This window comes from Oryx dammah, unplaced genomic scaffold, assembly GCF_014754425.2.
Source record: "Oryx dammah isolate SB20612 unplaced genomic scaffold, SCBI_Odam_1.1 HiC_scaffold_8, whole genome shotgun sequence".
Classification (NCBI taxonomy): domain Eukaryota; kingdom Metazoa; phylum Chordata; class Mammalia; order Artiodactyla; family Bovidae; genus Oryx; species Oryx dammah.
Window position 1 is genome coordinate 26,212,323 of NW_024070192.1, and position 23,649 is coordinate 26,235,971.

Sequence of the window (23,649 nt, forward strand, 5' to 3'; positions counted from 1 at the left end):
CTTCTACAAACAGGGGCTGTGTACACCCGCCACGGGAGCAAACAGGCTTGCAGGGCCAGTGAAGGACTCATCTGTGCCTGGGGAATCGCAGCCATCGGAGGGCTGAGCCCACGGTGCCCTGTGATCCCGGCCCACGGCCAGTGGACCCAGGACTAACCCAAGACAGTGGGTTCCAGGAGGGGAATTAATTCTCAAAAGCGAGTTTAGGTGTCAACGGGTGCCCTGCTCTGAGGACACAGCAAGGAAGATCAGGAGGTGGTGGCTTCAGTGAAAACCCAGGAGGGGATTCTGCTAAGAAATGTTGGAATTCTGTGTGTCTTAGCCCTGGTCCAGGTGTGGAAGCTGCTGACTGTGGCTCACCGAGCTAATTAATTCTTCTTGCTTTGAAAACTCCTGAAGCGGGCACAGCAGCCAGGGCTCACACACCTGCCAAATCAGGTCAAAGGGCAGACTGGGAGCACAAGGCCTCCTCGCAGACTCCACAAGTAGGGCCAATGTAGGCCCCACCAGGCTGGGGTCTGGAGGAATGAGGCCCCGCCCCCACCCACAGGAAAAGAAAGCTGAAGTTTGAGAGTTGGAGGTTGGTTTGGGGTTTGGGGGTGCTCCAAGCCTTCAAGAAGTCATGAGGGGTAAAGAAAACAAGCAGAGAGTGGAGGGGAGAACTGGCAGCCTTTCCTGTTCTAATACCTTCCCCTGTCTCATCAGTTCCTACCGACTCTCCCTGTTTGCAGGATTTCCTGTCTCTGGGTCTCCCTGACACCCACTTGCTCTGCTTTCTTCTCTCTGCTGTCACTGCTGCTCAAAGCTATACCTTGCAATTATCTTATCTTTCCATCTTTCTGCCAGGAAATTCCCGATGCTGAGTTCCCCTGGGATGCTCGCTGACAAGGGAGAAGCAGCACACTCTCTGTGCATCCTGCCTGGAGCTGCAGTCAGCTGGGGAGAGGGGATGGGGCTGGAGCCATTCAAGCTGGGGGAGGTTCAGTCCCTCTTTATGCTGCTGCTCAGCCCATAGGTCTTTACTGCTCCTCTCAGGAGCCTCAAGCTGGAAACATCTTGGGTCTGAAAACTCCGAAGAAGAGCAGACAGTGCTCACTGCTGGGCCTGTACCTAATGCTACAGCGGCCTTGCTACTTATGACCTCTTCTAAGGATACAGGATTACTGTTTAGTCAGTCGACAAGTATTTCCTAAAGACCCACTTTGCCAGGCACTATCCTGGGTGCTGAGGATATAGTGATAAACAAGATTATCCTTGGGAAGTCCCTGGTAATCCAATGGTTAGGACTCCACACTTCTACTATAAGGGGCACAGTGTTTGATCCCCGGTCGGGGAACCAAGACCCTGCATGCCATGTGGTCAAAAACAAACAAAACACAAACAATATTATATTTAAGATGTTCACGGTCTTTTGGGGGAGATAAGCAAGACAATCAGTGATAGAGTACAGGGAGGGAGGGCTGTGCAGAGAAAGGATCGCTACTCAGGACTGGGGTGGGGGAGGTTCAAGGAAGTCATGAGGGAGTAGGGCTTGAGCAAAATCTTTAGGGATGAGCAGTTTGTCAGGTACAGAAAGGGAAGTGAGGCATAGGGAGGAGAGCACGCCAAGCAGTCTTGAGGGGGACACAACAGCGAAGGACACAGGAAATTCATCCTGCCCAGAGGATGCATGGAAATAGCCCAGCATTCAGAAGACATGGAACTCATCCTGACTCTGCAGGACAAAAGGAGGGCCTCACTTCTCTTGCTTTGATGAGAATGACCAGCAGCTTAATGCCTAGGAATATTGTAGCTGTTATTCAATGGCTTTGTGAAAGGAGCCACATTCCATGAGAGGCCAGGAAGGGCAAACTCCCAATGAATGCCTCAAGAGAAAGGGGAGGAAGCAAGGACTGCTAGGTGTCCCACTATGATCTCAATCTTGAAGGCTCCCACCCAATGCCACAGGCTAGGGAAAGGCTCTCCAGTAGCAAACTGGGAAGGCTGGGGCCGGAAGGGATGGTGCTGCAGCCACAATGCTGAAGGCAGAACCCAAGCGTCCCAGCCCTAAACTTGAGGAAGGGTTGGCGGAGGATTCCCAGCTGCTCCACACAGAAGCCCAGATCAGCAGGGTGGAAAGAGACCCTAGATGGCATCTTGTCCAAGTTGCCCAAGAAACTGAGTCCCAGGGATATCAAGGAGCTTGTCACACAGTATACTAAAGATTCTACCCAAGCTGCGGCAGAGGGTGGAGGTGATACCGTTGATCTCTGCCCTCGGGAACCTCTCAGACTGGCAAAGAAGACTGATTCTTCACAACTAAATATAACCCAAGACAGACTGTGACAGAAGTGTGAAAACTCTGCAGAGACCTGCTCAAAGATGGAGGGGGCTGGGAGACTGGGTGAGTGGGGGGGCAGGGAGACAGACAAAGGGCCAAGAGGACTTGCCCAGTGGCAGGGGAGAGGCCCCTGGGGAAGGGGGAGTCTTGTCCACCCTGCTCCCACCTGCACCCCTTTCATGCTGGCTCAGATCTCTGTTCTGATAGCCCATGGCTGAAAAGACTTCCTTCTGGAGACTTCCTGCCTGCCCAGAGGGATAGGAGGTGGCTGTGGCTTCTGTGCTATCTTGCTGGCACCCACCTACACCTGTTGCTGAGCAGCCAAGCAAGAAAACACTTTCTTTCAAGAACAAGTGCAGGGAAGGGATCACCTGGGCAGATCCTACAGACAGGAACAAGGCTGGGAGGCAAAAGCAGGGAAGAGGTGCTGGAGGAACGGGAGATTCTTTCTCAACCTCAAGAGGGGTGATGAACTGGCTTCTGGGGTCACATTAGGGAAGAGAGGATGATTAGGGGGAGTGCAAAATTGAGGGAGGGAGGGGTCCAGCATGGCCAAGCTGTGGAAAGCAGGAGAAGGACGCCATTGACCCCTCAACACATAGTACAGATGGGGAACGTGGTGACTCGGTTTTAGGAGGGGCCCTTCCTGGAGCCTCACCTGCCCATCTCCCACCCTTACCAGGCTGAAGTGGAGCCTACTTAATGTGCCAGGAGATACGCTCTATGCTTTACATAGCTTTCACATTTAATCCTCACAGTAATCCTGTGACATAGGTACCTGGATTATCCTTGTTTTACAGAAGTAAAAGTGGATGCTGAAGCAGCTGGTGGAAAATCAGGGAGGGGCAGAACCTCAGGTGGGCAACTGTTCAAGAAAATCATGGGAAGAAGCCACCATCTGGACTATCCCGGGACTCCCCCGCCCATTCTCTCTCCTTGGGTGTACACACATGCGCGCGCGCGCACACACACACACGTGCACACTGTGTGTTGGTCTCTGCCAGTTCCCAGGTAACTCACAAGCTCTTCCCATTTCACAGATGAGGAGACTGACATTCAGAGATGAACGTGACAGGGGTTTATCCACGGAGAGAGTCCTGTTAAGTCCCTTTCCACGTTCCTCGACTCCTGGGGGCCCCTCCCCCAGCAGAGTTCGGGGGCGGGTTGGGTGTGTCCCTCTTGGAAACAGACCCAGCTCCCGCCCTAGCAGCTTCATCTCTCTGGGACTTCTCTCGACGCGGCGCAGGGGCCACCTGAAGGAGTTGTCACTGTGTCAGTGGCCTCCGCTCCTGTCCCCAAAACCTTCCTGGAGCCGCAGTTTCGGGGAGGCGCTGTCGCAATTCGACCCAAAGGGCCCGGGGGAAGGGCTTGCGGGGGCGGGCCTGGGCGGAACGCCGGGGCGGAGGCGGCTCCAGGCGGTCGCTAGGTCTGTCTGGGGCTGGTAGGCGATAGTGCTCGCCCTCCTCGCCGCCGCGCCCGGACCTCATGGACGCTCTGTGCGGTTCCGGGGAGCTCGGCTCCAAGTTCTGGGTAAGGAGGTGTCCCCGGACTGAGGGCGCGAACTGGCTAGCCCTTACACAGCCCCGGGGAAACGGCGATGTGGTGCGGGGAGGAGGCCTGGGTGGCACCGCCCAAAGCCTGGTTCCTGGTGGCCTCCCTGTCCTCCCCAGCCGCATGGCAGAGTCTGGGAAAGCCAAATACTAGGCTCCTCCAGGGCTCGGTGGCTGGCATCCTGAATTCAGAACGTGTCCCCGCCTGCCCCCTCACCCTAGTCCCTCTCTGAGGCTGACTGCAGAGGGCAGAAGAGGCATGTCCCCATCCCCAGATGCTGATAACCCTTCAGCACCTGCCCCATGGACTAGGACTTGGATGCCCCCCCCCACCCCCAGACCCTGGTTGACCAGGTGCTTTGGGAGCCTGGCTGCACTGGGCTTTCCTCTCCTTCAAGGGTTCCTGCTTCTTGGAAAGAGTTCCCTCTTTCCTCTGGGCAAGAGCCGCCAGAGGGCAGGCGGTCCGCACTGCCCCAGCCACAGGAGTGAGAGGCAGCCCTCACTCTGGAGGCAGGGCCTTCCAGGTACAGGGTATCAGGCTTTCCTGGTCCACCCTCTCGTTTTACAGATGGGGAAAGGGAGGCCTAGAGACTTGCTCAAAATCAGTCGGTTAGAGCAGCGTAGAGCTGGGACAGAAAAGCAGGCCTTCCGCTTCACACACCAGATCTCTTTCTGAGACATTAGGCTGCTTTTCAGGCCGCTGACTGCAGACTCCCCGCTAGCTCAGGTGCAGTCCGTGTAGACAGCCCAAGAGCTTCCTTACAGTTTTCAAAACCTGCTCCCGGCAGCTCCTTTGGTCACCATTGCCGCTCTGGGAGGCCAAGTGGTGCTGCGTCTCCGTTTGACGGATGAACTCAGCTCCGAGGTGGTTATCTGGGCCTGCCCAGCGTAGGCTGGCCTCAGATCCAGGGCCTCAGAACCCCAGTCTCTAAATCTTTCTCCCATTTTGGTGTTTGTACAGGTGTACTTGGTGTTACACGTAACTAGTGTGTGTTATCCATGGGTGGGTGCTTGTGTGGGTGCGTGTGCCTGTGTGTGCACCTGTGTGTACATAAGTGTGTGTATACAGTCAGGAACCCTACCCTTGGTCGGTGTTTGGGCTGGGCTGAGGGGAGTTACCTGGATTTTTTTTAATGTGTGGCATTGGAATACCTGTAATAAACGATTTGGGGGGTCACTCTTTTTCTCTGGGTCACTAATCGGCTCATCAGAGATGGTGTGGATTCTCTATGGCTCTCCTTCTTCCCCAGCCCCACTGGAACCCCATCTGTCATCCAGTCTGATCTGGTCACTTGTTACCAGATTCCAGAGATTGCTTCTTTGGCTCAGGAGTAGGCTTCCTCTCACTGCCACTTAAGCCTGGCTGATGTAGCCGTGGCAGATCACACTATCTGAGGTGGCCCAGCAGAGGACTTGTAAATCAAGGGGGCAGATGTGCCCAAGCCTCAAGTGCAAGGGCCCCTTGTTCCTGGGTAGACTGTTAACCCTAAGAGCTTAGGACTCTCCCAGGAACAGACTTTAAGGGACCAAGGGTTGAGGAACTCAGGACTCCTTTCCTGTTCTCAGGCCTTCCATGATGCTGTGGAATCCAAGTATCAGAGCTTGTGGGCTTGGAGCAGCCGGCTCCGCCCCTCATTACAGAGCTAGGGTAACTGAAGGAAGGGATTTTTCAAGGTCATATGACAGTCAGCTACGAATTGCTGGACTGGAAAACAGGACCCGGAGATATGGTTCTAACTTTGCCATTGCCTGACTGTGAACCTTTGGGCTTCTGGACTCCCTGGTCCCTGAATTTCCTGTTGCTTATGAGCTATGTGCCCCTCCCCTGAGAACCCCAGGGTCCATGGGAGTCGGTGCATCTCTGTTAGGTCCAAGAGGTGACTCCTTTGAGGTCTCTGAGTGGATACCTCAAATGACAAGGGAACTGACCACTCCTCTTCCTGACTTCAATGTCTAAGCACCTTCCATCTTCCATATTATCTTCTTGGCTCCTGAAATCTGTTCCAGGCTGTACCCAGTGTGGCTGGTGACTGGAGGTGAGGTGAAGAAAAAGCAGGAAGGTTCTCAGCTCATCCTCTGAGTGTTTGCAGAGCTGAGAGAAGGGGAGGAGGGTCTGAGGCCTGGAGGCTGGAGCTACAACCTCAGCTCTAGCTCAGTTACCCAAAAGACCTGGAGCTCAGGGCTCCTCATTGATGCTGTGCTAGTTTGCAGCTAGTATCCATTGGCTGTCAGGTATACTTGTCCCTAAACCTTTTATCTTTGAGACCTATGGATGACCCACTTTGTTGGAAGTTGGTTCAGGGCAGCCAGAAAATATGTGAGCCAAGGGTGTAAAGCAGGGGCAAGAGACATGGTTCAGGTCCCTCTGGGCCACTTGTTTATTCTACCCAGCCTTTTTGCTAGCTTATCCTCCCAGCCTGTTTTTCTACCTGTGAAATGGGGAAATAACCCATCTCCTAACTTATTTCACAAGACATATGGAGATCAAATTAGAAACAGAATGTGAAATGATTTGAGAACTTAAAACTCTGTTGGTAAGATGTTCATGGGTCATGATATCCCTGGGAAGAGGAATAAAGAGGAAAAGAGATGAGGTTAGCAGGTCTAGATTTGGGAAGACCTACAAAAAAGGGGCTGGCAAGGCCACTGGGCCAGGGGCTCCCATTGGCTGTTTCCTGGGTAATTTGTGGATAAATCCATCTGCCTTAGCCCCAGCTAAAGGTGAGAGTAGGAACCCCAAGGGGACTCCTAATCCCGCTGGACATGTGCACGTGTGCTTTGTACTCACACACACTGTGCACTGGATGAGTGATTCATCCTTTCTTCGACTCTCTCTCTTACCTCTACCCGCCTTGGGATGTATTACCAGCATCCTCTGATCATGCTTGGGAGTGTGTGGAAATAAATTGCAAGAGAATGAACTGTGGCCAGGTGGCCCAGGGATCATGGATCCAGAGATGCCTCTAGAACAAAGAAGGTGGAAGTGTCCGTTTGATGCACCATGTTGCCTCCTGCCTGGAGGATTAGGGGAACACCCACGTGGTGATGAGGGCGCACAGAGCAAGGGCCTCCAGCTGTTTGCCCTAAGGAGGTCTTGACCTGTTTGCAGAATTAGCTTTCATCTGATGGCTCCAGGGAGTTCCTGGGAGGCTGGTGCAGGCTTAGAAATCCAACAGTCCTAACCAGGAGAGCTGTTCAAAAATGGCACTGACTGCCTGAGCAATAGTGAGCTCCCCATCACTGGGGGGCTCAAGCACAGGATTAGTAACCACTTGGTGGTGGTGGTGGAAAGAGGAAGGAGACGGGGTCCTGCCCTGAAATTCTGCGACCAGCTGGGAAGAGAGAATGTGTGGTCAATAGGAAGCTCCCCAGGTCCTCCTCTGAGATTTTCAGACCTCTTTCCCTGACCCTCTCCACACTCTACACATGCTGCACTCTAGTAGCAGCTCTTGGCAGAGTCCTGAGGTCTCCTGCTGGTCAGGCACCATTTTTCACTTTCACTGCTCCCTTGGCTGTTTGCTCACCCTGGGGAGGGGCAGGGCTCTAGTCCCTAGACACTCCCTGTATCTCCCGCTCTGTTCCAGCTAGGGCCATTCTGTTATTCACTAGCTGTGTGACTTTAGGCAAATTGCTCACCCTCTCTGAGTTCCAGCTGGGACCTCCTTCAGGTCTAGTTGCTCCGTTCTGATTCTGAGGACCTGAGCCTCAGACTCAGGGTGGGTTATGACTAGGCTTCTGTGGACTTTAGGGCTCTGGGATGTCAGGGTCTTCCCCAGCCTCCTCCTGGGTCACTGCACAGTCGGAATAGGCGGCCACCATAACATATGAGTAACAGAAAAGGCTCTGATTTCAATGTATTTTGATTCTCAAATGAAGATAGTATCTCCCAAAGATTTGGGAAACTGGCAGAGGCAGGGATGGCTTAGACAGGTAGGTAGGAGGTAGACAACCCCTCAGCCTACTGGACACGAAACGCCACCCCCACCAGGAACCCAGTCCTCCCTGCCAAGCTAGGGGCTCTAGAATCCCTCTCTCCATCCCACCTGGGGCACCAAAACTGAGCCTCTGAACTTCTGGCTCCTGGTAGAAAGATTAGGTCCCCAGGCTGGCCTCTCCCAAGCCCTGATGTCCCGGACCTAGTCTGGAGAGCTGGAGACTTAGGGAAGGAAATGAGTCAAGGAAGTGGCACTTGGGAGGGAACTTTGCCAAGCCCGCCTGCTGGTCCTCTCACCAGGAAATGACCTTGGAGCCCAGGACAAGCCCCCAGGGAGGGAGGCCCCAGTGGGGCCTGCCAGCTGATTGACCGAGGAGGCAGGGTCAGAGCACCTGGGTTGTGTCCACCCCTCCCTGGTGTGGCTGACCCAGGGGCACAGATGCAACAGGATCCCTGTTGGGGTGGGGCAGTGAGACTTTGATGTGTCACTGCTGGGGGTGGGGGGGCTCCCCTCCCCCACCTGGAGCTGTTCCTTTTCCAGGGCTGGATCCAGGAGGTGTTCCTGGGCTGGGGTGGGTGCTCATGGGGGCTAATCCGTGGACTGGATTTCTCCTTCTAACTGGATAGTCAGGTTTCTAGTCCAGCGGCTCCCAGAATGCCAGCTAGTCTGTTACCCTGTGATGGCAGCCCCTTTCCCTCTGCTCTGTGAGAAGAACCACAGCAAGGAGGTGGTTTGAGGGCAGGCTGAACGGCTGAAAGGAGATTTTTAATGTTTCAGGTGATCTGGACACAACATGTTCTATCCCCAGGGTGGTTTGTCATGTTGGAGCCCTGACGGGGCCTGAGACTCTGGAGCTGCACGGCCTGGATTCAGGTCCATGCAAACCGGGGCTGGTCACTTTTCAGCCATGAGTCTCAGCTGTTGTGGACATTAAATAATAATCTTGGAACACAGTGGTGCTTAAGTACCTGAAGTTCTTGCTCGTCGCCAAGGCCCATTCAGAAGCAGAAGGGCCAGCCAGGCTGTGAGCCACAGACTTTTGCCTCCAGACCCAGACCCTTCCAAAGGCTATAGTTAGTGCGTGTGAACAGGCCCATGCCCTTTTTCTGTACCTCCATTTCTGCTGAGATAATGAACTTGTCAGTTGATCCCTTCTCCCCACAACACAGGATTAAGGAAGTAATTACTCTTCTCTTGACAGAGGCTATCAAAAAGCCTGGGGCTCTCGGGGACTGGAAAGTCCCTAAAGGCTCTGTGGCAGAGGGCTCTGGGGTCCTTACTGCCACCTGTCCCCTGGTGGGTAGGGGTCTGTAGGGATTTCAGTCTTGGTGCCCGTGAAGGGGCTCCCCGGTATGTGGTCCACTCTGGGTGCCAGACCTTATCAGTCCCATCCAGTTGTTTAATCACATTGTTAAGGTAGCTGTTGTTGCCATGGAAACTGTGTGGGTGGCAGTTGGGGAGGGCTGTGGTCTTGGCTCCCAGCCCAGCTGGTGTTCTTCAGAATGGGGACTGGGGGCTGGTGGTTTGAGAAGGGATCACCCATCCGACCCTGTGGGGTTGCAAGGAGTAGTATGGGGTCCATGACCTCCACCAACCCTGTCCTTTACACTTAGCTTTGTTTGGGTCAGAGACCCTCTCGAGTGCCTTGGTGTCAAGGAGAGAACAGTCTGAGCTCCTGGGCATTCAGCAGCACGTATGGGTTTTGGAGGGTAACTTTAACTTATTTGTCCATTTATTCTTTCTTTCTTTTGTTCCACAAACGCATAGGAGTGTGGTCTCTGTGCTAGGAACTCTTCTAGGCAGTGGGGCTGCCTAGCTGGCCCAGCAGAACTAACAAACTGGTCCTCACGGAAGACATATTCCAGTGGAAGAAGACAGAAAAATTATAAACATAGCAAATAACTCAGTTATATACTATCCTAGATAGGGATACTATCCCAGATAATGGTGAGGGCTATGGGAAAAGAGGACAGGCTACCAGGGGTGGGGATGCAGGAGCCGGGTGGGGGTCACAGTTCCAGTTTTAACTAGAAAGGTCAGGGTGGCTGTCCACAATCTGAGATCTGAGAACAAGCTTGCAGGTGGTGAGGGCATGAAGCAGCACTGCTGCCTCGAGACAAGCGCAGGCCTGAGGCTTGCACAGAGGGCGGGAGCTAGGTGAGAGAGGGGTGTGGGGAAGCTGGGGTCAGAGAGATGGGGGAGCAGATAATGTGGGTTTCAAGGGCACCCTGGGCTTTCACTCTGAGTGAAATGGGGAGCCCTTGACAGGTATTAACCAGAGCAGTGACATGGTGCGTCACTAAAATGTCCGGCTTAGGTTTCATGAAGACGTGCCTCTAACTGCTGTGCTGAAGGAGACTGCTGGGTAAGCGGCAGGAACAGAAGCAGGGAGACGAGAGAGGGGGTGATGCCACAAATCAAGTGAGAGAGTGGGGTGGAGAGGAGCAGTTAGATCCTGGATCTATCAGGGAGATCCAGGTGAAGATGCCTTTTTATAGATAAAAAGCATTGGATATAATCCTTTCATGTAGTTCAACCTAATAATTTGAAGGTAGAATAGACAGGATTTGCTGAAAAGTTGGGTGTGAATTATGAGAGAAAGAGAAAGAATCAAGGGTGACTCGGAGGATTCCAGCCTGAGAGAAGGAAAGCATTGCCCTGCGTCAAGGTGGGCAGTTTGGAGGAGGGACAGACAGGAGCTCTATTCTGGACGTGTTGTATGTGATGGGTCCTGTCATCGTCTTAGCAGGCTGCTGTGCTGTGCTCTGCTTAGTCATGTCTGACTCTGCGACCCCGTGGACTGTAGCCCCTCAGGCTCCTCTGTCCATGGAATTTTCCAGGCAAGAATACGAGAGTGGGTTGCCATTTCCTCCTCCAGGGGATCTTCCTGACCCAGGGATTGAACCCAGGTCTCTGGTGTCTCCTGCATTTGCAGGTGGGTTCTTTACCCGTGAGCCATCTGGGAAGTCCTCAGGTCTTAGCAGGATGTCTGAAGTAAATAGACGTCTGGGGACAGAGGCATGGTCTGGTACGCTATCTCCTGGAGAGGGCTCTGCCCAACTGTGCCCAGGCCGGATCTCCCTGTGGATCAAAACGGTCATCTGGTCCTCCTAAGATCTCTTGATTGTTGCCACAATGGAAGTTTATGAAACCACAACAAGGTCCCAGCAGCTTCTGCTCTGTCACCTGCTTCCTCCAGTATTACCCTGTTTGAGTCAAGGCGCCTTGCTGTTCATTCTCCCCCCGAAGTGAGCTGGCTGGGATGCTATCACGACTGCCATTACTCACGCGCACAGACAGGTTCAGAGGAATGAAGGTGCTCACCCACGATTCCACAGCTCACCCACGATTCCACAGCTCCTCCAATGAGGACCCACACTGGGTCCTCTACATCAGGGTCTGTTCTCATAGCCACTCCCAGCCTGCCTCAAAGAGCCTTGCCCTTGACCCATCGTAAGCGTGAGTCCTCGTTGTGCCTTTGAACTCAGGCTCTGAGCCCCTACACACACTCTCCCTCGTCAGTGAATGAATAGACCTTGACTGACAAAGTCAATCTGGGCTGCTCCTCGTGCTGACCCTGTGCTGGGAGTTGGAAGGTGTGGGGCAAGAGAGGAGAGGAGTAACAGTAAGGCCCAGTGTCTACCCTGAAGGGCTCACATCGCTGTAGAGAGAAGATATATTCACAGGTGCAGGTCCAAGCAGCACGAGATGGGAGTGGCTTGGTGTTACAAGGCCTGGGTGCTCCTCCCAGCTCCTGACTGCCAGGTATCCTTGGACCTGTTGCCAGAGCAAGTGGAACCTATTTTTTCTTTTGCAAACCAGGCCTAATACTGTTTCTCTTTTGGAATAATGACCTCTTAAGTGCTATAATAAAATGCTGCTGAAACATAAAGGGCCTCGATCACTCAGGTAATAAGTAATTTGCCTGAGTGCCAAGACCATACAAAACAAAGAAAAGCAAAGCCCCTTGGAGGCTGGAGCACCCCAGAAATGCTTTCTGTAGAAGGTATAGCTCGAGTTGGGCCCAGAGAGGTCAGTAGTTCACTCCCTCCAGGCCCAAAGACCAGGTGATAGAGTTGGGGATGGCCTTGGGCCAGCTATCGGACTGGTAACTAAGGGGATGGGATTAATGGGCTTGTGAAGGGTTAAACAGGGTGTGGCTGCCACTTGAGGGTGGCATGGATCAGTACATGGTCCTTTCATACAATGGACCATGTGTAAAAATGGGGAGGAAGGATCCTCACTTGCAACACCGAGGGTGAGATTTCCAAAATGCAGTGCAGAGCGAAGAAGCTAGACATGAGAGATCTAGGCTGTGTGGTTTCCTTATAGGAAGGTCCCACGTGGACAAAATCACATGTGTTTGGAACGCAGAACAGAATTCCCCTGGGATGAAGAGTGGCTAAGAGGAAGCCCAAGAGGAGCTTCCGGGCATCAGCCATGTCTTGTTTCTTGATTTGGGTTCTAGCTACACAAGCATGTTCAGTGTGTGAAAATTCACTGAGGTGTATACTTAAGCTGTGTGTGCTTTTCTGTAAGTATATTATACTTGGGTAAGAAATGTCTTAAAGAGGAAAGCCATGCAGGCCGGGGTGTCTGCCTCCCCGACCTTGGAAGAGCCTGACCAGGCCTACAGTATAATCCCGCTCTATGATCCAGCCCTTAGCCATGGGCCGAGTGCCAGTGCTCAGCAAGAGTTGCTGGTCCTTAGCTTGCTTTGCTTGGGTGACTACTGAGTACTGGGTTCTAGAATACAAGATGTATGTGGCCCAGCCTCTGCTTTCCAGGGTTTGAGTGAAACGCCCCCAAAGCAGGTGTCAGTGGACCTCATGCTCCCTAGAGGCAGGAACCATTTGTCCCAAGTGTACTTCTACCCCCAACCCCACCTCCCCAACCTCCCCACCGAGCCCATAGCAGGCCTTTACCAGAGCATCATCGAGTGGAATATTCTAGAAGGTGGTTCTTTAGGTCTTTAAGTGCTGAGTTCAGAGCTGGAAGGATGCTCAAGCTGGGAGAGGTGGGTCCTAAGCTGGGCCCGCCACCCTGCCCTGTCATTATTGGGATTTTGACAAGTGGAAAGAGGGACCCGACTGAAAAAGGGTGTAGGAGTGCAATTTAGAGTGAAGTGAGTTTGGCACTGGGGGAAAGGAGCAGTGGGAAGGCAGGAGGGGTGCTTGGACTTGGCTCCAGGAGTGGGTCTGGGGACACGATGCAAGGGGCACAAAAAAACTGCATTTCAGAAATCTTGCAACTGTAGGCAGGTGCATTAGAGGCAGAGTGCTGACCCAGATGGAAGTAAAGAGTGGGGACAGGCTGAGGAAGGGGAAGCAGGGTGTGCAGACCACCCCATGAGCTGTTTTCTTAAGATGATAGAACTCAGGCATATAGTTTAATAGTTTAGATAGCTGCTGCTGCTGCTGCTGCTAAGTAGCTTCAGTCGTGTCCGACTCTGTGCGACCCTATAAACGGCCTCCCACCAGGCTCCCCCATCCCTGGGATTCTCCAGGCAAGAACACTGGAGTGGGTTGCCATTTCCTTCTCCAATGCATGAAAGAGAAAAGTGAAAGTGAAGTCGCTCAGTCGTGTTGGACTCTTCGCAACCTCATGGACTGCAGCCCACCAGGCTCCTCCGTCCATGGGATTCTCCAGGCAAGAACACTGGAGTGGGTTGCCATTTCCTTCTCCAGTTTAGATAGCTAGCTAGATAGAAAATTCAAGGCCAGCTGTGGGACTTGAATGCCATGCTTGGACTTCATCTTCTAGTTAGTATAAACCCACTGAAGGTTTAGAGGGAGGGTATAAGGTTATCCTTTTGTTTATTCATTTATTCAACAAATTTTAATCTATTTTAAGCAAATTTTTGGTGCACACTTAGTATGTGCTGGGCATTGCTCTGGGTAGTTAGGATACATCCGTAAATGAAATAAAGATTCTTTCCTTCAAGAAACACATATGCCAGAAGGAAGAAATGAAGGAAAACATATTAAACTACTAAATTATATATATAGCATGTTAGAAGGCAGAAGGTATAGGGAAAAGAAAAAGCAGGGAAAGGTTAAGGGAATGCTGGAGATAAGGTGCAAGTCCAGTTCAGTTCAGTTCAGTCGCTCAGTCGTGTCTGACTCTTTGCGACCCCATGAACCGCAGCACGCCAGGCCTCCCTGTCCATCACCAACTCCTGGAGCCCACCCAAACCCATGTCCATTGAGTCGGTGATGCCATCCAACCATCTCATCCTCTGTTGGCCCCTTCTCCTCCTGCCCTCAGCAAGAGACAATAATAAACAGAGTGGTCAAGGTAGGCCTCAAAGAGAAATAAAGACGCAAGGATGTCTAAGGGAGGAGTGTTCCAGACAGAGAGCAGCAAGTGCAAAGGCCTTGAGGCAGGAACATAACCTGGTGTGTTCGGAAGTAGTACTGAGGCCATTAGCTGGAGTGATGGAGGGAGAAGCAGCAAGAGAGGCCACAGGTTGGCAGGAAGGTGCACTGTGGAGGCCTTGTAGGCTCTTGCACGATGTGTAAAGTGGAGATGTCCAGTAGGCAGCTGGATATAGACTTGAGGATTTGGAGGGTGGTGGGGTAAAGTTAGGGCTTCTCAGGTGGCACTAATAGTGAAGAACCTACCTGACAATGCAGGAGATATAAGAGATGTGGGTTCCATCCCTGGATCAGAAAGATCCCCTGGAGGAGCGCACGGCAACCCACTCCAGTATTCTTTCCTGGAGAATCCCGTGACAGAGGAGCCCGGTGGGTTACAGTCCATAGGGTCCCAAAGAGTTGGACACGACTGAAACGACTTAGCATGCATGCACGCGTGGGAAGAGATAAACTTGGGAGCCGTCGGCACGTAGATGAGACTGGATGAGATTGCCCTGGGGTTGAGTGCAGATGGAAAAGGAGATGGAGAAGAGGAAAGGACTGAGCTTAAAGGGCACTCTGATGCCAAGAGAGGGAACCAACAAAGAGGATTAGAAGGAAAGAAAGACCAGGAAGGAAGGGGAAGACCAGGAGAGTGTGGGCAGGGATCTGGGCCCATAGGGCATAGAAAGGAAGAGAATCCCATGGAAATTGCTCAGGAAGAGATGAGAGCTTGGGCTAGACTGATGGCTGAGGGGCCAGGTGGGAGGGGCCCTGTGGGAGATGTTATCATCCCAGTGTTACCCTCGAAGAAACTAAGGCCCAGAGAGGTAAAGCTCAAGCATCTTGCCGAAGGTCAAACTGTTTGAAAGGAGTAGAGTCAGTAGCAATGAACTTAGCAGTGAACAATATTTACATAGTCAAAAATATGTGAACTCTGAAGTTTATTTAGCAATAGCCTGTGATGTTTCTACACTGGAAGGCTAAGGGAGTTCAAGTGGAGAGGGAGATAAAAGCCTTACCTTCCAGTGAGAAGAAAATGGCAAAGAAAATAGCAAGTACCAAATAGTGGTAGATCATGTAATAATAATGAAAGCAAATTGCTTAAAAACATGAAGGTAGCTCCCAGAACAATGTTAGCATGTTTGAACATATTTACCCCAGGAAAATGGAGTTAGGGGTGGGGAGTAATGAAGCAGGGTAACATTTTCCTTTCCACAGTTAGACTTTTAAAATTATATTCATGTTATAACTTTGAGAAAAATAAAAATGGTAATTCTTTAAACTGGCAATTAGAAGGTAGGAGGTTCTATCCTTTGGTGTTGTCTCTAGGTGGATGGGCTTGTGGGTGATGCCTGTTTTTTATTTGTTTATATTTTATGAGCTTTCTGTAAAGAACGTCTAATACTTTGCAAGAAGGGAAAAAAGGATTAGTTCGTTGGTGGCCTTGGGGGAAAACAATTTTAGTAAAATATATGTTTGAATAGTTTCCCCCATCCATTTCCAAAAAAAAAAAAAATTCTTAGGTGCAAAGACAAAACGGAGGGTGGGGATCTTGTCTGGACTCAGTGCTTCCCAAGGACACAAGACTTTCAGTGCTAGAACCAGGACAGTCCTATGCAAAATGAGACGATGGGTCACCAGGGCTTTGTTTTACAAAGCTCTCTCCACATCACCTTGTTCCTTTGAATTCACTCCCACTGAGGGAGGTAGGCAGGGTTGGGGATGGCCTCCCCTATTTTAACAGAGAGGCAGCTAAAGCCGAAAGAGGCTCCCTATCCCTTCCCTGGGAGACTTAGAGAGGAAGTGGACTCTTCAACCATGTGCATATACTGCTTTGATAAAGTAAATTAATTTTTTAAAAAAGAGTGGAAATCTAGAATGACAGAAAGCAGATCAGTGGTTGCCCGAGAGGGATGGGCTGCAGAGGGGCACAAAGGAACTCGGATTATGGTGGGATATCTGATATCCTTATTGTGGGTAGCAGTTTTGCAGGTGTGTACAACTGTCGTTCATTGGATTGTGCACTTTAAATGGGTGCAGTTTATTGTGCTTGAATTATACGTCAGTTAGAGAGAAAATATGAGGAAATGAGGAAACTAGCACCCTTAGCCTCCTGGGAGAGCTCACACTTGGGACAATGCCTGCTTATTTGCACGCTTAGCCTTTCAAGGTCACACGCCTTCCACCCACTAGGGGGCATGGCGCAGCTCTCTGGCCCAGCCCCCCTCCTGGAGCGTGAGCCCCCTGCTGCCCCTGAATTCTCCTCTCCTTTCCCAGGACTCTAACCTGTCCCTTCACACGGACAACCCGGACTTCACTCCCTGCTTCCAGAACTCCGTGCTGGCCTGGGTCCCCTGCGTCTACCTGTGGGCCGCCCTGCCCTGCTACCTGTTCTACCTGCGGCGCCACCACCAAGGCTATATCGTCCTCTCTCACCTCTCCAGGCTCAAGACGGTCAGAGGCTTGGGGCTCTCCTGTGGGTGGGACCGGAACCCTCAGGGACTGGACTGGGTTCCCCAGCCTCACCCGCCCTGTGCTCAGGGCCTGTCAGCTGGGTCTACAGCCCAAAGAGATAATCTCTGGGGAAGTTCAGTCAAGGTCTCCAACAATGCTCTCCCCACTCTGGAGAAGCTTCCAGCCAGTGCCCAGCCTGGCCCTTGAGGGCAGGCCTGGGCAGATCTGTTGGTTTCAGGACCAAAGACCCCCTCCCCAAGGGGGGCTCTCCGATTCTTTGAGGGTGGAGGCTCCAACCTATGCCCCATTCATAGGCCTTGGGCGTCTTGCTGTGGTGTGTCTCCTGGGCTGACCTCTTCTACTCCTTCCACGGCCTGGTCCACGGCTGGGCCCCTGCCCCTGTCTTCTTTGTCACCCCCTTGGTGGTGGGGGTCACCATGGTCAGTGTGGGACCAGGGGATCTGGGTGGGGGATCTGGGTGGGTTGTGGGATGCTGATGGGGGGGACCATGGGCTCTGAGGAGAAGGCTGGACACCCTGGAAGTGGGTCACCCCAGAAACATCTAGCCATGGGGCATGGGGAGGAGTGGAGTCAGGTCCAGAGGTGTGCTCTGGCCCAGCGCCTGCTGCTCCCCCTGCGCAGCTGCTGGCCACCCTGCTGATCCAGTATGAGCGGCTGCAGGGGGTTCGGTCCTCGGGTGTTCTCATCATCTTCTGGTTCCTGTGTGTGGTCTGTGGCATCATCCCCTTTCGTTCCAAGATCCTTTCAGCTTTGACACAGGTAAGGGGAAAAGAGAAACCCGCCAGGTGCCACCGCTGTCTAGGGATTGGCCCCAGAGCTCAAGGCATTGTTGGCTCCCAGGCTCCTCCTCTCTGCCCCTCCTCAGCTCCCAGGACCTCCTCCGCTATTCAGTCCCTTTTGTGTCCTTCCTTACTTGTTGCGTCTCTGCTGAGAAGCAGGCTGGTGGGCAGGGTGAGAGTCAGTGTAACCAGGGAAATGCAGCAAGATGAGCCCTTTGGTGGCTGCTTGTGTAATGTAGCCACTGCAGTGGTTGCCACCACCGTCCAATGCAGTGTTTGTGCAGCGAGAACGTGTGTGCACCCATGAACAGCTGTGGCTTCCCTGGAATCCCATTATCTCGTTCTCCCCCTTTGTCGCACCCCCCCTCAGTCCCTGGTCTTCCTCTTGATTTTCAGTGGCAGCGGGGGGAAGGTGATGTGGTGGTAGGAGCGCCAGGGATCGATCTAGTGTCTCCCTATTTCTCTATCTCAAGAGAAGTCAGTCAAGTGTATTTAGAAGAGCACAGGCTGGGAACAGTCCAATTACTTTGTGATCTTGGGCAAGTTCCTGAGCCATTTGAAGCCTCATTCCTTCAATTACACAGGGGATGTAGGTGAGCAGGGCAAGTCTCCACCAAATAGCAGACCCCCTGTGATCTTTCCCTTCTCTCAGAGCCCTCTGGTGCCCCAAGAAGTCCTTTGGACTACAGGCCCAGGGAGCCCCAAGCTATGGTGTTGCTCCCCTTTCTCCCCCAGGGCAAGATCTCAGACCCTTTCCGCTTCACGACCTTCTACATCTACTTTGCTCTGGTGCTGTCTGCCCTCATCCTCTCCTGCTTCAGAGAGAAGCCACCGTTTTTCTCCCCCAAGAATATGGACCCTGTAAGTTTTAATGGATGGTGGTAAAGGTGGTTCCACAGCCCACTGCTCAGCCCAGTCCTTCTGGTTCACTCGATCTTCCTGTCACCTCCAGAGTGTGCAACCTGGGGCTTGGAGCAGAAAGGAGTGAGGCACCCTCCTCCCTCTGCTCTGCCTTGAGAGGAAAGATCCTGATTTCCCCTGTCTCACTCTTTTACCTTCTAGAACCCCTGCCCAGAGGCTGGAGCTGGCTTCCTCTCCCGCCTGTCTTTCTGGTGGTTTACAAAGTAAGTTTTCTCTTTCCTAAGCCTGGGAATCTAGGGGTGGGGATGGATAGTTGGGGAGTTAGAGAGAGGAACGGGAGCAGGCCAAGAATTCAGGAGCTTGAGGAACTGTGAACCCCAGTGAGCACGGGGCAGGCAAGGGTGGGGAAACCTGTCTGTTTGGGCTGGGGGCTGAGTGCAGAAGCCAGGCCTAGTCCAGTTCTGATCCCAGGGCAGGCCATGGGGACAGGCCCAGGGTTCTAGAGGGAGAATTAGTTCCCAGCTCTTTGGTCAGGGATAAGCTTGCAGCTGTCATTTCCTTGGGCATCTCTCAGAGTAGCTAAAGCAGGAGAATGATGTCTGTGACCTTGGTGACAGCTCATTAACCATGTTGCACTGAGGAAGCTCCTGGGCTAGGGCTCCATCCAGTGGGTCTTGTCATCACTCAGGGCCCCAGTCAGCATCAATTTCATCACCAGGGCCCAGGAGTCAATGGGGCATCTGAGAAGGAGGGAGAAAAGGCTGGAACTTGGAGTGGGAGTCAGTGACCCCCATCTTGCTCACTGTAGGAATAAAGGAGACACTCTTCTTGGCTACTGTCCCCCAGGGACATCCTCTTGTCTGGAGACCCTTGTCCCCAGGCTCCTAAACTCTGATCCAGTGTGGTGCTGCCTGCCCACTCCAGGTTGGCCATCCTCGGCTATAGGCGGCCCCTGGAGGAGCGAGACCTCTGGTCCCTGAACAAGGAGGACCGCTCCCAGATGGTGATGCAGAGGCTGCTGGAGGAGTGGAAGAAGCAACAAGATCAGGCAGCGCGGTGAGGCCCCCCTTCCCCCAGTCCCTGCACCCCTCCACCCCAGCCCCTTCACGCAGCCCAGGTCTCCTGCAGCCGAGGTTGGTAGATCACATGGCTGGGGGTGGAGGAAAAAACAGGTGCAAGTGGTCCTGGGGTGTGCAGTTTAGGCCTGCGTGGGGCCAGCTGGAGAATGGCTGACACTTCCACAAAACTGTCCAAGGGGCTTCCCTGGTGGCTTAGACAGTAAAGAATCTGCCTGCAGTGTGGGAGACCTGGGTTCAATCCCTGGGTTGGGAAGATCCCCTGGAGAAGGGAATGACTACCCACTCCAGTATTCTTGCCTGGAGAATTCCATGGACAGAGGAGCCTGATAGCTACAGTCCATGGGATCGCAAAGAACTGGACACAACAGAGCGACCAACACTCTGTCTGAGGGACAGTTCTACGATTAACCCAGCCAGTCTCTGACAGCCCTCCTGCACAAGCTCTAATGTCTTTGTGTCACACAGATGACAGATGACATCACTGAAGCGCTGAGGTTTGATGGTGCACCCAGGTGCCCTAGTTGGTGGTGGCATGGGCAGAATCCACACCCAACTGTCTGGCCCCCTACAGTCACCCCTGAACTGCCCTGACTGACTTGAAGGGTGGGTTCCAGAGACTTCCCTCAGGAGGGGCAAGGACCAGGGGAAGAAGGTTAAGGCCAGCATCCCCGCTTAATCCCGCCTTTTATGTGGAGCCAACAGCTGGAGGAGATTACCATCTGATTGAGGGCCTTCCCACTGACCCAGGAGTCTGTCTCTGGCTGACCACTCAGACAAAAAATCTGAGACTCTGAGTCCTCCTTCTTCACCCACATCCCCCCAGGACCAAACTCTTTTGCCTTCCAGCCACAGTCTGGGTCCCAGAAGTCCCATCCTGGTTCTGTCTGAGCCCCTGATGGCCAACTGGCTGTGGAGGAGCCAGGGATCTGGACTTGGTCATCCGTGTCTTGGGTTCATGGCTTGGAGCCTCTGAGACCTAACGGCCTCCAGTCTGCCTGCTGCACCCCATCTCTGTCCCTTCATGCCACCTCCACTCCCTCCCTGCTCAGCCCCCCAGTGACTAGGCCACTAGCCAGCCCTGCCCAAGTCTCCTTTCTCATAGCACTCTCCCTGGAGCCAGCAGTCCTGGAGAGGCAGATACTGGAAATTGCTGGGTGTATAGTTCTTGGAGAGCAGTTAAGCCACCCCTTTGTATATCCTCTAGAACCTGAAGACAGAATCACTTGGGGATTCTCAGCTGGAAAGTTGCATTGTCTGTCCCAATTCTGAGAGCCAAGAAAGCAGCTCCTCCTCTTACCTGCTCTTCAACAGCCCCGGTGGCCCTTGGCTTCATGGGGCTTTTGTACCCATTCCGACTCACTGTTCCTTCCTCCTCGGACCAGACGCCAGGCTGCAGAGGCTTCTGGGAAGAAACTGTCCAGCGAGGGTGAGGTGCTGCTTGAGGGCCGACCCCGGGCCCGGGAGGCCTCCTTCCTGCGGGCCCTGATGGCCACCTTCAGCTCCAACTTCCTCCTCAGCATGGGCTTCAAGCTGATCCAGGATCTGCTGTCCTTTATCAACCCACAGCTGCTCAGGTCTGTGCACGCTCTCTCCCGCACAGCCCTTCCCGGGACGAGGGGCTGGCCTGGGGGATGAAGAGTGGGGAAAGAGCCCCAGTCCAGGAACTGGGAGGGCATCCCCATTTTCTGTGAGACCCTTGGCAAGTGGCAGAGCCTCTGCACCTCCTTTCCCCATTCGCATCCAACTTACCTGACCCAAGTATAGCTGCCAGGCACCCTGATGTATACTTTAGCAAACATTCTCTCTTTAAATCCTCCCAACAGTCCTACAGAGGATGTCCCATTTCACAAATGAGGAAGCAGAAAAACAAAAAACAACAATAACAAATGAGGAAATAAGAACTCAGAGAAATGAAGTGATTTGACCAAGGGCACGCAGCTGGTGGAGATGGATTTGAGTTCAGAGCTCTGAACTCCAGCTATGGTGCCCTTTCCATTTGTCCCCTGAGTAGCTTGGGCTAGAAGGAGCTCTCAAGTGAGGGAATGGGAAGGAGCCCTCACTCCATTGCTCCTCCATTCATGAATTTGTCCATTTGTTCATTCAATGAACATTTTTTGAGCCTCCAGGGTCTCAGAATAGTACCAGACCCTAGGTATACAAAGATAAATAAGATATGGTCTTAAAGTCATGTGGGAGAAACCAGTGTGTAAATCTGTTAGAGCACAGAGTGGGCATAGGTGTACTCAGGTATCTGAAAAAGCCCTCAGAGGTACCCTGGGAAGGGGCAGGGTACTCTTGCCAGCCAGGGAGGTTGTTTAGTTTGGAAGGACAGGCAGCTAACTAACTAGGTGAAGAAGGAGGTGAAGGTTCAGAGTCACAAAGGCCTGAAACAGCATGACTCAGGAATTCCAAGCACTTATGAATGCTAGAGGGAGGGTGTCTGGAGGGAGGGGCAGAACAGCAAAGGGAGAGAGGGAAAGCTAAGAAAATCCTTGACAGATTTGAAGCCAGGGAGGGGCATCTGGCTTGCATCTGGAAGGATCCCCTGCTGGTAGTGTGGGTGGTGTAAGGCAGTGCAGCCAGATGGAAGTGGGCCAACTAGGTCTAAGGAAAGTCCAGGTCAGGAAGGAGCTGGATTCAGGAGCTACTCTGGAAATGGGTGCTTGTGTCAGGGAAAGGGAGGGGACAAATGTGACCTGGGTTCTTGGATAGCTAGAGAATGATGGAATTTTTTTTTTTTTTGCTGAGATAGTGAACTCAGCAGGAAGAGAGACCTGGGCACAGGGCATGGTAGTGAGCTTCATCTTCGCAATGTCAGGCCTGAGGAGCTGGTGGCCCCCAAGGGAGACTCCCAGCTAGACGGGGGTCAGAGAGTTTTCAGAGTCATCGTGGAAGCCCAGGGCTCCATCTCTTTGGCTGACCCCATCCAGAGAGGGGCCTTCATGTGAAGGCCCCAGACAGAGTCCTAGGGCATTCTGACAGGTATGGGGGAGCAGAAGACTAACCTGCAGGGGACAGAGTTGGGAAAAGAATCCAGATTGTGGACCAGGGCACAGAGGACACATCCAGGGGAAGCCATGGCCTCCAGTGAAGCGAGTTGACCAGGAAAATAGAGCCTGAGGAAGGCAACATGGAGTTTGTCGGCGACTTTGCCAAAAACAGAGGCTGAGACAAAGGGGAAGGGCCTGAGAGAAGGGTGTCTGCAGTGGAGATAGGGCCAATGAAGGTCTAGAAACTTCCTATTAAAGTTTTTAGTTTCCTAGGTAACAGAGTCCCACAAACTGGGTGGCTGAAAACAAGAATGTATTCTTTCATGATTCTGGAAGCATGGTCTGAAATCAAAGTGTCAGTGGGTTGGTTCCTTCTAGAGGCTCTGAGCGAGATCTGTTCAGCTTTTGGTGGTGCTAGCAGACTCGACTTCCTTGGCTTGAGACTCATCGCTCCAATCTCTGCCTCCATCTTTGCACGGCATCTTCCTGTGTGTGTGTGTGTGTGTGAGTGTGTGTGTGTGTGTGTGTGTCTGTCTGTCTGTCTGCATTTGTGTCTCTGTGTGCACATCTCCCTCTCTTTTCTCTTATAAAGATGGCAGTCACGGGATTCAGGGCCAGACTATTCCAGTACAACCTTATCTTAACTTGACTACATCTGTAAAGACTCTGTTTCCAAATAAGGTCACATTCATAGGTACCAGCGGAGAAGGCAATGGCAACCCACTCCAGTACTCTTGCCTGGAAAATCCCATGGATGGAGGAGCCTGGTGGGCTGCAGTCCATGGGGTCGCTAAGAGTTGGACACGACTGAGTGACTTCACTTTCACTTTTCACTTTCATGCATTGGAGAAGGAAATGGCAACCCACTCCAGTGTTCTTGCCTGGAGAATCCCAGGGACGGGGGAGCCTGGTGGGCTGCCGTCTATGGGGTCGCACAGAGTTGGACATGACTGACGCGACTTAGCAGCAGCAGCAGTAGCATAGGTACCAGAGGTTAGGACTTAAGCATGTGTTTGGGGGAGTCACACCCAACCCACAGCAGAAGAGGCCTGGCCATGACTGTGGAGGAAGCTCCATGGGGCCAAGGGGAGGTTTGTCCTAACATTGAAGAGACTTGATCATGTTAGTCGGCCAAGGCACAGAGCTGCCAGTGGAGAGGAGGTTCCTGGGGATGAGGCGAAAGGGGGCCAATGATAAAGCACGCTCCTGAAGAGGTGGGTGGGATCTGGGGCTTAGGGGGCAAAATCCAGCGTGGAAAGTCAGAAGGACGCCTCCTGTCCTGAGGCAGATGGAAGAGGGTG

The 23,649-nt window shown here is 52.8% G+C and overlaps 1 protein-coding gene across 3 annotated transcripts in view; it reads left to right on the plus strand.

Moving 5' to 3' along the window:
- Positions 1-3,710: 3,710 nt before the first annotated feature.
- Positions 3,711-23,649, plus strand: part of ABCC3 (ATP binding cassette subfamily C member 3) — a 48,440-nt gene continuing 28,501 nt past the window's right edge. For all 3 annotated transcript variants that reach the window (XR_005721855.1, XM_040245667.1, XM_040245668.1), the window contains exons 1-8: positions 3,711-3,850; positions 16,442-16,618; positions 16,933-17,058; positions 17,261-17,398; positions 18,154-18,279; positions 18,481-18,542; positions 19,204-19,335; positions 20,741-20,932. Coding sequence is in view for 2 of the 3 variants with exons in the window: in XM_040245667.1 (XP_040101601.1) it covers positions 3,806-3,850; positions 16,442-16,618; positions 16,933-17,058; positions 17,261-17,398; positions 18,154-18,279; positions 18,481-18,542; positions 19,204-19,335; positions 20,741-20,932 (998 nt within the window). In the remaining variant the exon portion in view is untranslated. The remainder of the gene's footprint in view (positions 3,851-16,441; positions 16,619-16,932; positions 17,059-17,260; positions 17,399-18,153; positions 18,280-18,480; positions 18,543-19,203; positions 19,336-20,740; positions 20,933-23,649) is intronic.